Raw genomic sequence first — 11,861 nt, forward strand, 5'->3', positions numbered from 1 at the left:
TAATTGCTTATTGTACCTTCATAAAAGCTAAAGACTGGTAAAGTCAGAGTGAGTCAGTATTAAAAGGACAGACTTTTACTACAGTCTTTGTCAGTCTCACCTCTGTGCCTGGCAAGATCATGGAGCAGATCCTCCTGGCGACTATGCTAAGGCACATGGAAAATAAGGAGGTGATTGGTGACAGCCAACATGGCTTCGCTAAGGGCAATGCCTCCCTAATTTGGTGGCCTTCTATGATGAGGTTACAGCATTGATGGATAGCGGAAGAGCAACTGACATCATCTACCTGGACTTATCCAAAGCATTTGATACTGTCCCACACAACATCCTTGTCTCTAAACTGGAAAGACATGGTTTTGATGGATAGACCACTCGGTGAATAAGGAATTGGCTGGATGGTCGCTCTCAAAGAGTTGTGGTCAACGGTTCAATGTCCACATGGAGGCCAGTGACAAGTGGTGTTCCTCAGGGGTCAGTACCAGGACCAGTGCTGTTTAACATCTTTGTTGGAGACATGAACAGTGGGATTGAGTGCACCCTCAGCAAGTTTGCAGATGACACCAAGTTGTGTGGTGTTGTGGACACACTAGAGGAAAGGGATGCCATCCAGAGGGACCTTGACAGGCTGGAGAGGTGGGCCTGTGAGAACCTCATGAAGTTCAACAAGGCCAAGTGCAAGGTCCTGCACGTGGGTCGGGGCAATCCCCAGCAGAAGTACAGGCTGGGCAGAGAATGGATTGAGAGTAGCCCTGAGGAAAAGGACTTGGGAGTGCTGGTGGATGAGAAGCTCAACATGAGCCAGCAATGTGCGCTGGCAGCCCAGAAAGCCAACCGTATCCTGGGCTGCATCAAAAGAAGCGTGGCCAGCAGGTCGAGGGAAGTGATTCTGCCCCTCTACTCTGCTCTCATGAGACCCCACCTGGAATACTGCCTTCAGCTCTGTAGTCCTCAACACAAGAAGGACATGGAGCTACTGCAGCGAGTCCAGAGGATGGCCACGAAGATGATCCGAGGGCTGGAACACCTCTGCTATGAAGACAGGCTGAGAGAGTTGGGGCTGTTCAGCCTGGAGAAGAGAAGGCTCCGGGGTGATCATATAGCAGCTTTCCAGTACTTAAAGGGGGCCTACAGGAAAGCTGTAAAGGGACTTTTTACAAGGGCATGTAGTGATAGGACAAGGGGCAATGGCATTAAACTGAAAGAGGGCAGATTTAGATTAGATAGAAGGAAGAAATTCTTTACATTGAGGGTGGTGAGGTACTGGAACAGGTTGCCCAGAGAAGTTGTGGATGCCCCATCCCTGGAGGTGTTCAAGGCCAAGTTGGATGAGGCTTTGAGCAACCTGGTGTAGTGGAGGATTTCCCTGCCCATGGCAGGGGAGTTGGAACTAGATGATCTTTGAGGTCCCTTCCAACCCTAACCATTCTATGATTCTATGACTCTTGATTCAGTACCTTGTGCTCTGACCACGAAGCCACACTGCAACTTTCCCACTGTAAAATCTAGCCAACAATTCTCCCAAATTCCAGGGGGAATCTTCCCCTTTTTAAAGGAAAACAGGATCACCAAATTTTTTAATTCCTTCATTTTCTTACTTACCTGACATGCTGGGGAAAAAAACACACCACTAAAAAAAGTGCAGCCTCCACTAATTAAAAAAAGCACTTCTCATGCAAAATGTGTGTGTACTTTGTGTTTAAAGCACCTGGCACGAGACAGTGCAATCTATCTGTGCCTTTTGACTTCTAGGTATGATGCGTAACTGTAGTAAAATATATTAAACAAGTTACCTCTGTGAGGGATCCACAGGGCAATCCACCATGCAAGACTTCATCCAAACTATGCAGCGTGGTGGATAAAAACGCTGAAGAGGGATTGACAGACTTCCTCAGTTTCATTTCATAAGCCTACAAAAGGAGGAGGAAAAAAGGAAAAGAAAACAAACACAGTAATCAGAAAAAGCCTCCTTTTTTTAAAATGGAAATAGCAAGCTTCTCAACATTTACTTTCATCAACCTGGAATGACTTAACACTTGCCAATGAGAAAACTATTCCTATATTCGGCTACACTCCTCTCTTAGCTCATCACTCTTCCTTGCATTCATATCCCATTTATAGATCGCAAAGTAAGTTTAAAAGTTTCCTGTATCTTCCTTGCCACATTATTAAATAATAGCCCTTTAATGATAATGGGTCGAAGGTTTTCTCTGCTCCTATTCAACATGGCTGGCTTTTGACCCATAAACTCCAACTTTTAAATAAGTAAACAGTATATGTATGGTTAGAGACTAATGCAGAACACACACGAGACCTATAACCAAGAACTCTCTGGCCAACATTTGTTACCAATCTGAAACTACCTAGATTGAAAGAAAGGTTTGCAAAAGATTGCCAAGTCTTAACAAGCCTAACCTGATCTTGTAGCCACTCAATCTTCCACTTTTGTGAGGAAGTCTAATCAAGAAGACAGGACAGATACAGAACTCAAAATAGTTTAATTCCTAGTTCCTTCACTGACTAGAGGAACTGGCCCAAGACCAGTATTCTAGTTCATAAGAATTATTTTCATTTGGGGAATCAATTTAAACCAGAAAAAGAAATAACAAAATGGAAACACTGATCTGCAAACATCAAAACACCATATTTCCAGGTCTTGCAGACATCCACTAAAAGTGACATATTCCTCAACCACTGAGCATTCTGAATGTCAGAGGTTTGATTTTTAAAACAATTAGTCCAAGGTCTGGAGGTTGTTGCTCTAGTTATAGTTAAATTAATATATAGATTCCTAGAGGTTTCAGACTCCTGGCCCAACAACAGAGATTCTCAAAGCCCTGTCACAGCATAACACTAACCTGCCATGATTGACCATTCCAGAAAACTTCATTTGTCTATGACTGAGAGAAATGCAGGCGTCAGATTTATCCCAGTCTCGAAACAGTCTGCTGGGAGTACGGTGTATTATGGAAGGACGTCCACAAGAATCATCAATAACTAAGTAAATAATCACACCATTGAATCCTAGATGTTTCAGTCCATGCTCGTTTGGCCAGCAATTGAGCATTTTTTACTGAAGTTGATGAGAAAAATTTCCAGCTACTTCTACCAACAGGCTAAGATAAGAGAGCTTGCACTTTCTCTTTTTTACACTACAGTTCTTTCCTGCGTTATGACAGGTTAGAATAATATCTGAAATTCATTCAGACCTTCTCTGTTCTTCAATTCAATTGAGGAGAAATATACAAAAAATAGCTTCCAAGAACAGAATGGGCCAATACAAAAACCACTGAATTTTACCTCACTCAAATGGGATCAGAGTTTATGCTCAGATTCACTGTAAGAGTGAATACATGTACTGATGAAGATGGATTTCCCACGTATTTTAATTTAATCCTTTTTTGTTTAGCCTCTGACAGGACTTAAAACCTGTAGACTGGAAACAAACCCTACAGACCATGGAAACAATATCCCAGTTTAGCTTTCCTGCCTAACACAGACTCTAAAGTTTTACCCAGTGATTTCTGGATTAACCACAAAATTAGGATTGAGCCAGACTGTCTTTCAGTAAAAATAAATAATTAAATTCAAATCAAAAGTCCAAGAGAATAAAAAATTACTACATCCTCAGACAACCTTTACAATGATAACTTATCTAAAGATTTTCTTATTACTTCCCATTTCAGGGATTTATTTTTTAACTTATCTTCCAGCCACTGGATCTTGTTAAGTTTTTTGTTCAGCTAGACTCTAGAGACCTCTAATATAATATCTTTTTCTAGTCAGCATATAATGTGATCAAGTCACCCCTTAAGTAACTTCCTCTCTGATGAGCTCAGTAGCCTTCACTCTGTACTTCATACAGTGAGGCAAGTTTTCCAGAAATCAGAGTTTTACTGTACATCTTGGCACATTCTTAAGTTTTGCTGTTGTTAGGTCTGGACAACATTTTCCCCTTATTTATAATTCCTATTATCTAATGTATTTATTTTTTTACTCTAAACATATTGCCAAGTTTTCTTGCTACAGCAGTCATGATGTTACATCAGTCACTCCGACCTAAAGTCCATTCGAAATCCTGTGTTTGCAAAGATTCAATCCACATCCCTTAAAAATAGCTAACATCTTCTGTTTCTGGGAGTACAGCTCTGTATTGTATGGCCTTACATAGCTGGTCATCCAACAGCGTGCTCTGTATTAGCAGTCCTTGACAACTGCTGTCTGACAAGCTTCAGTATCTGCCAAGCTTCTCGGCAAAGAAATTTGATTGAATAGTGATGCGTGGATGACAGGCAAAAGCAAACGCTAGAACTCTACTTAAAACTTCCATCTGTCTTCAAATTATTGATTATTAACAGTTATTGATGAAAACTAGTAATTAGCTAGCTTTTAATCTATTCAGTATGTCATATTAATCCTGCATATCACTAACTTTATTGCCATATGTTTGTGATTTAAAGTTTCTCAGAACTACTGCTACATTTACTATGCCAATTATACATACTAAACTTCGACATGGCTTATTTTTTCCAGGGAAAAAAGCAGGCTGCATTGACTCAGGTCAGAACTGTCCGCGTCCTCTCTGTTCTAAGATGACACCATTTTTGACATCTTCTCACCCAAATTCAAAAAAGACGACAAAATCCAGCCACTGCATTGCGGCTAACATCTGTTTCCTGCTTGCACCCTCCTCAGTTAGGCTACCTGTAGCCTAAAGCACACTATAGTTCATGTAGATGGATGGAAAAAATGCTCAAGAAGTTATTTTAAGGATGACTTCACTTCTTTGCATCAATTTTACATCTGAATCCAATTTATACTAAAATTCTTCTTTGCTTGTATTAAACAATGCCTTTTAATTGCAGGGTCCAAACTAGAAGCAATTTTTATACACTGGATTGCAAGCGAGAACGCCATATATCCTTATTGCACTCAGAACCAATTCTGCAAGCCTGAACAATCTCTTGAGGCTATAATGGCTAATAAAAGTCATTGTATTAAACTAAAGTGCCTCAGAGATCTAAATTCAAAAATAAAAGTATTATTTCATTGTGCAATCAAACTGAAACATCACAAACCTCCTAGGTAAAAAGATGAGTGACACTGTTTAGCTTTTTCCCAGATACTGTATCAAAACCAGAATCAAACACAAGGATACTTACTGTCTGCATTTTGGGAGCACAAGCTTGGCTGACTTTACGAAGAAGCTTCTGCACATCATAGTAGTTCTGACCCGTCACTTTCATCAGCTCCAAGAAGGAAAGACATAAAAAGTCCTGAAACACGACAGAACAGTTCAGAGAGCTCAACCTAGAAATCAAGACTGAGGACTAAACTGATGCAATTTATACACAACTAGTATACATGCCACAAGTTTACCAACTGTGCCATGTTATACATTGTTATGCTACATCTCTCCTACCTTTCTCTGATACCAGTATATTAAAAGAAATTGTATTCACATTTTAAACACCATGGAGTCAAAGGACCAAACATTCAAGAATCATGCGATGGAATTGCAACAAAGTAACACAGAAGTCTCTACCTATATGAAAAACACTGAAATTCCGACACCTCTTCCAGATGGCAGTCCTGGGGCTAGATCCTGGATTTATCATGCATACTACTGAAATACATAGGGCCTCTTCGCTCTCTTTAGGTGAGCACTTATAAGAGCAACTTCAAAACATACTGCTGAATCAACCCCCAACTGATAGTGTAGCATCACAGCACGTTCACACACTAGATAATGTGGTATACATGTGTTTTTGCTCATGGACCAAATGTCTTACTCCACACTTCTGCTAAAATAAAGCATCTTCAAGTTCTTTAGAAGGGAAGGTAGTAAGTAGAGGCAAGCTTAAATGTTTTAGTTAGGCATCTATCATTTTAAAGCTGTATTTTTACAGGGCAGCAGGCCAGGTGGAACCTGAAATGCTCACTATTTTATAGAAAGAAAAGCTCTCTGTAAATTATAGGGCAAAAAGTAAGCAGTACGTGCATTAAAACATACCCCCCAAAAAAAAAAACTCTCCAAAAACACATACACACACCAAAGCATCAAATAACCCTTTCACCTGACAGGTAGTGATCTGATGGCGACTCAGCCTTTCACACAGCTCCTGAGACAACCTTGCTCTTCTTAGTTTCTTAGCAGCCATGCTCCTCAAACTACAAGGCAAACAACCAAAAAAAATTTGAAAGGTGCTTGGAATATGACAATGCAGACAATTACACTCACTCCTTGCTAAAGAACAGGAAAGTTTGCACACGTGTGTATATATATATAAAACCTATTGTGATATATACTTCCCATATAAGTCTATGTCACATTAAATTTTATTACCACTCTGAAAGCAGTTATGTTAAATTATATCTCCTCATATTTGACCATGTAGGAGAACATGCCAGTAAGAACAGAAAAGTCAGCAATGCTTATAGGACAGAGGTTTCTGGGACATAAGCAAGCTGGAAATTATTCAGAGGTGAACTGAACAAGCACTCCTCATGCTATACTGCATTAGAAAGAATTAAAGTTATCTTTGAATGCCTGAACGCAAATAGTAGAGTAATCACAGTAAGTATTTAGCCCTGGAACATATACTGCTAGAACACAACACTCAGTTCTGGTGATCCGGGATTCGTGACAGATGTTGAAAGAACAGGAAAGACCCAGACAGGAAACATCAGAAACACTGAAGGGCTGGAAACATACTTTAGCATGCAAGACTCAAGGTGGTCAAACTAGTTAAATCCATCTCCTAATGTTCTATGTAACAATTTATGAAACAAACACAGTTAGTAAACAGTTCTTCAACTCAGCCAACAGCATAAAAGAAACAAGAGGCCAAAGCTAAGCACATGAAGACAAGAACTACAATGTAAATATTTTTTTTCTCAAAGTGAACAAAAACACTATGGGGCCAAGGCAGCAACAACTGTGGTATATTCAGTCACTTAAGCAAGTTTTATTTATTGAGCTTCCCACTTAGAGTATCTGATTATTTCAGATAAGCCTTAAGACTATTTTACTTAACAGATAAGATTACACTGCCACTACAAATCCCTGCCCCCTTAGCCCTCAGCTGTTTGCATTTATCCCCCTTTTTTTCTTTTTGTCATTCCATTCTACTAAATAAGACTCCACAGGATGGTATTCAGCTTGGTGCAACTTCGAGCACACGCATTTTCCTAACCTATATGTATGTTTGAGCACATAGCTGTTTCACAAATATTATTAGGCAACGTTCCTAGTATTTATTTAGCCAGAAGTCTAGACAAAATAAAAAGGGGTTTAAATAATGTGAGATTGCTACAATTTTTACAGACGAACAGGCCTCTGCATCTTCACAAGATGGAAACTTTATTGTCCCCTCTACAAAATCCTCTTTAGACAGGAGGAGGAAGATCAAACATCTGAAGAGTTCCATGTCCTTCAAGTTACCAGCTGTGTTAATAACCATTTATCACACAAACTGCACACTCTGCCTCGAGCATTAGGGTGGTTCCAGGTTTTGCACACAGGCCACATACCGCTGCAGCTGAACGAAAGCCGAGGTGCAGCTTCTGGAAACTGACACTCGGCTGAAGCGGTCGCAGCGGATGGCCGGGGAGCGCTGCCTGCGCCCTCTCCGCGGTCCCGGGACGGCAGGTGGATAAGGACACCCCCGAGGGGCAAAAAACACACACGTGTCTCGGCACGGACGGACTTACACCAGGTGACAGAGGTGCTGCAGGAGAGCTTGACGTTATCGCTTCATCTGGAACGAGAAAATTAACTCACGAACCCAGCGCCTGAGGGCGAGCAGCGGTGGCACGGGGCTCCCCTCCCTCAGGCGCCCCCCGCACCCCCGCCCCAGCACCCGGGGCTGTGGCCGCAGGCGGAGCGCTGGCCCGGCCTGATCGCCGCTCGCCCCCGGCAGCGCCGCGGGCACCGAGACCTCGCCCCCGCGGCTCCGGGGCCTCCCGCCGGCGCTGAGCAGCGCCCGCCACCGCGCACCTGAGACCGCGTTCAAAGCCGCCCCGCGGCGGGAGCGAGGAGGCGGGGCCGCCGGGCAAGGCCTGCACTCGCCATTGGCTCCGCTCCCACCAATCCCCCGCACCCTTGAAAGCCTGTGGCGCGCAGCGCATGCCGGGAGCGGCGGTTCCATGGTCCGTGATGGCGGCGGCTGCCGAGTCCCGGCAGCCGCCGCCATCACGGACCATGGAACCTCGCGGGCGCCTCCGCCTCCGTTGCAGCGCCTCTCCTGCGCCCGCGCCGTCAGAGGGCCGAGGGAGCGCACAGTGTTTATCCCCGCTCGTGGGCGTGAGCCCATCCCCGCAGGTGGGAGCCGCCGACGCCGGGCTGTGGGGGTGGCGTAAATAAACGTGCTCCAGGCGGGAAAACCTCCCGCGGGCATCCTTGGGGGTTACCTTGCGAGGTGTCTCCGTGCTTTGCCCTAGAAATTCCTACCGTGCTCTGCACATGAAGCATCTACAAAACTTGAAAGCGTTCAGCATGAAGGGTGCTCTGCGTCTGTTCATTTGTTAGCGGTGAATATTGGAATGCTGGTCCTCGTCCTCAAAAATTTAGAGGGCTTGCGAACATCTAGTCTGCTGCCGGCTCTGTGAGAAATGCCTTCTGACAGAAGAAGCTATTACCCTGTAATGTGAATGTAACAGTCAGTTGTCAAATGTGACTGACATGACTTTACTGTCTGTAGGGTGAGTTTTCCAACTCTAGCTTATACTAGAAAGAGCTGAAATTACTATTTTACATATGTTGTCTGCATAAGCCAAATTTACAGTTCTAGAAATCAGCCTAACTGAAGAAAAAAAATGGATCGATATTACCCAGGACATTTACTGAAGGCTTGTGCATTGGGAACTGCATGACTGGGGTTTTGTCTATACTGAAAAAAAAAAAAAATCCTGCAGTGAAGCTGCAAAATAGAGAACACTTCAGCCACTTTCCCAAACTAGTGAACATGATCAACACAGCAAGAAGCTGACTGTCATGAAATGCCCACAACCATAGTACCAAAAAGGGTCAGTGGAATTAGTGTTTCATTCGTACCCTGAAGGGAGCTTACATGCCCAAAGAAGTCCAGAGGATTAAAGGAACTAGACAGGGAGTAAGGAGCCCGTAAAAAAGCCAACACTGAGCTTTAGTCAATACCTAGCAGAACAGAGAGAGAAGAGATGAAATGGAGGAAGAGCTCCTCCTAGTGTAGTTGGCCTTTAAAAGTTGACTTGAAAAGTGTAAGGCACAATTGAGAAAAGCTGGCTAAGGGAAGGGAAAGGATGTCTGTGGCTTCGGTTTAGTTTCAGTGGAAACAGGAGGGCATGACCATAGCATTGCTCTGCTATGGACTACTGTTTCCTACTTGGTACAGGAGTAGCAGGAGCCCTACCTTCCCTCCAGAGGTGCAGGAAAAAGTAACATTGCCTTGATGACTTTTTCCCTCCCACAAATGCGATAGCCCCATCAGGGCTTCCTCTTCACCTCCAGGCCAATAGGCTTCCTTTTAATCTTCCACAAAAACAGAACACCTGTATTAAACCAGAGATCTGGTTGGGGATCTCTGGTTTAATCTGTTTACTCTAACTGTGATGTTACAGTCTCTGCTTGAGCAAGGCAAGCAAATCTTATCATCCAGGTGATTTAGATTTGTGAGCAAAACCAATATACCCTGGTGCCTCTCCTGCAAGTTCTTCGCATCTCATTTCTCAGGTGGAGCCATGACTGTTTCACTCTGCTTCTCGGATGTGCAGATACACCTTTAAACCTATGGGCAAATAATCATGCATCATCTCCATGTAACTCAAGAAAGTTAATATTATATATCCAGACCATAATCAAAATTTTCACATACACCTAGTCGCTACCAACATTCTTAAGCGGCAGCACATCTTCCATATTTTTGACTAGGACAGTAGTCACAAGGGGAGCAGTCACTCTGCAAACAGCTGTGCTCCGTGACCTCGGTCAAGTCCCTTAATGACAGGGTATCTGTTGCCCTCTCAGTTCTGGTTTTACCTATTTAGACTGTAAACAGCGTAAGTAGTGCCAGCCCAACAGACTTACATGTGGGGCATGATACAGCAGAGAGCTGCTCTAGTCTAAGCCTTTAGCTGCCTCTGGAACTCTTAATAAGAGGGGATTAATAAAGCTAAGAGATGGTTACTTTATAACTGAGCTCCACCACACTAATTTAAGGAAGTCCTTGAAACTGGCAACGCTGGAGCAAGACCTACAGAAACATGCAGCATAACAGCAACAACAAAGTCCTAAAGAAGCAGAGTGCTCTAACATCAAACAGGCCAATTACAATAAGAAAGAGAATGGCGATTAGCTTGCTAAGGGGCAAGCCAAAAGGGACAGAGTCTGATCTGAAGGGCACAGGATGAAATACTTCCAGTTCTTTACCCAAATAAATACTCAGCAGTTAAGTAATTCTGCAAGCCTCCAGAATAGAAAAGATAATAGCAAATGTTTTCCTTTCTGGAACAGAATCCACAGAAAAGTTTCTTCCTCAAATGCAAGACAGCCTTTTGTGAGCATCTTCAGGTCATAGTTTCTCATTCTGGAACGTTTCAGATCATTCATTTAATTACTAACAAAGCATCAGCTCACTGATATTGACTACAGTCCTCAGGTTTATTAGTATTTTCCAACAATTCTTGCCTTAAAATTAGCAGTGTTCCTCTACCCCAGCAAAAGGAAAGTGTCTTCCCCAAAAAGAGTTCACTCTATGAGAACACAGCAACAACTCTGACCCACAAGGGTAATACACATATTCAGAGCAATTCTACACCTTATGCTTGCTGACTAGCATCTAATTAGTCTAATATATTCTTATTCCTTGAGGTTATCTACTTTATATCTACCACATTCATTAAAAAAAACACCTGTGTGCTAGTGAGACTGGAAAGTGATTATAAAGCAGCTCATGCTTTCCTGCCATTAAGGTCCCAAGAGGTTGCTCAATAACAGCACACAGAAGAACCCCCAATGAAGTATTCTCTCTGCTGCTGTCTCCCCAAAGGAGATGGAGTGTTGCTCACCAGCCTAGGCTGCAGCCCTAAGGATGTAGTTGCATCTTCCAGACAGAAGGAAATGGCCCACCTTTTGTAAGCAGGGCCTAAACCTTAATTAGATAATTACCAATTCAAGCCAGCTGGGTGATAGCCATAATTCCCCCTTTTTGTTTTACAGTTTTTTTTTTTGGTTTTCAGGAAGGCTTTACAGTGAGCAGAGACCCAGTTCACTCATTCCAACTCCAGCACACTTCCCTCTTTCAGGGTAGCAGCTTTACCTTCTTTATCAAAGGACTTCTCACTCCAGCTCTGGCTCTTTTGGCTCTGGGGTCAAGGTCTTCAGAGTCTCTCGTGAGGGTATCACATCAGAGTCACCAGATGTTGCTCACCAGCCCAGGCTGCAGTTCCAAGGATATGATTGCATCTTCCACAGCCAGGAGGAAATGGCCCGCCTTTTCTAGGCAGGGCGTAAACCTTAATTAGATAATTACCAATTCAAGGCAGCTGGGTGATAGCCATAGATGGAGGTTTACTTTCAAGCCTTTGAGGTTCCCCTCATCTCAAAAAAAGGAATTTAAAGGATCTCACAAGGAGGCCTGCACCCTGGTTAAAAATGCTTTATTTTCCATGCCATCCATACCACCACAGCTTTAGCAAAGCTGCTTCACTTGAGACTTTCCCAGCTGCATCTGCTCCAGGCATGAGGTAGCAGGAAAGGAAAACATCTTTCTGTTGTTTCTACAAGCTGCTCAGCTCAACTTCATTGTTATTATTGGCTGTAATAAACACACCAAGAACAACATACTCGTGAAAAATTAGCCCCATCTTCTCATTCTGACTGATTC

At 43.1% G+C, this 11,861-nt stretch overlaps 1 protein-coding gene across 1 annotated transcript in view; it reads right to left on the minus strand.

Annotated features, from left to right (window-relative positions):
* Nucleotides 1-7,553, minus strand: part of RAD51B (RAD51 paralog B) — a 423,330-nt gene extending 415,777 nt beyond the window's left edge. The window contains exons 1-4 of the mRNA XM_086613448.1: nt 7,531-7,553; nt 6,075-6,168; nt 5,160-5,273; nt 1,791-1,907 (exon numbers count right to left, since the gene is read on the minus strand). Coding sequence (XP_086469574.1) covers nt 1,791-1,907; nt 5,160-5,273; nt 6,075-6,158 — 315 coding nt within the window. The 5' untranslated portion in view covers nt 6,159-6,168; nt 7,531-7,553. The remainder of the gene's footprint in view (nt 1-1,790; nt 1,908-5,159; nt 5,274-6,074; nt 6,169-7,530) is intronic.
* Between the last annotated feature and the right edge of the window lie 4,308 nt (nt 7,554-11,861).

The sequence above is a fragment of the Tauraco erythrolophus genome, chromosome 6, assembly GCF_009769465.1.
Source record: "Tauraco erythrolophus isolate bTauEry1 chromosome 6, bTauEry1.pri, whole genome shotgun sequence".
In the NCBI taxonomy this organism is placed as follows: domain Eukaryota; kingdom Metazoa; phylum Chordata; class Aves; order Musophagiformes; family Musophagidae; genus Tauraco; species Tauraco erythrolophus.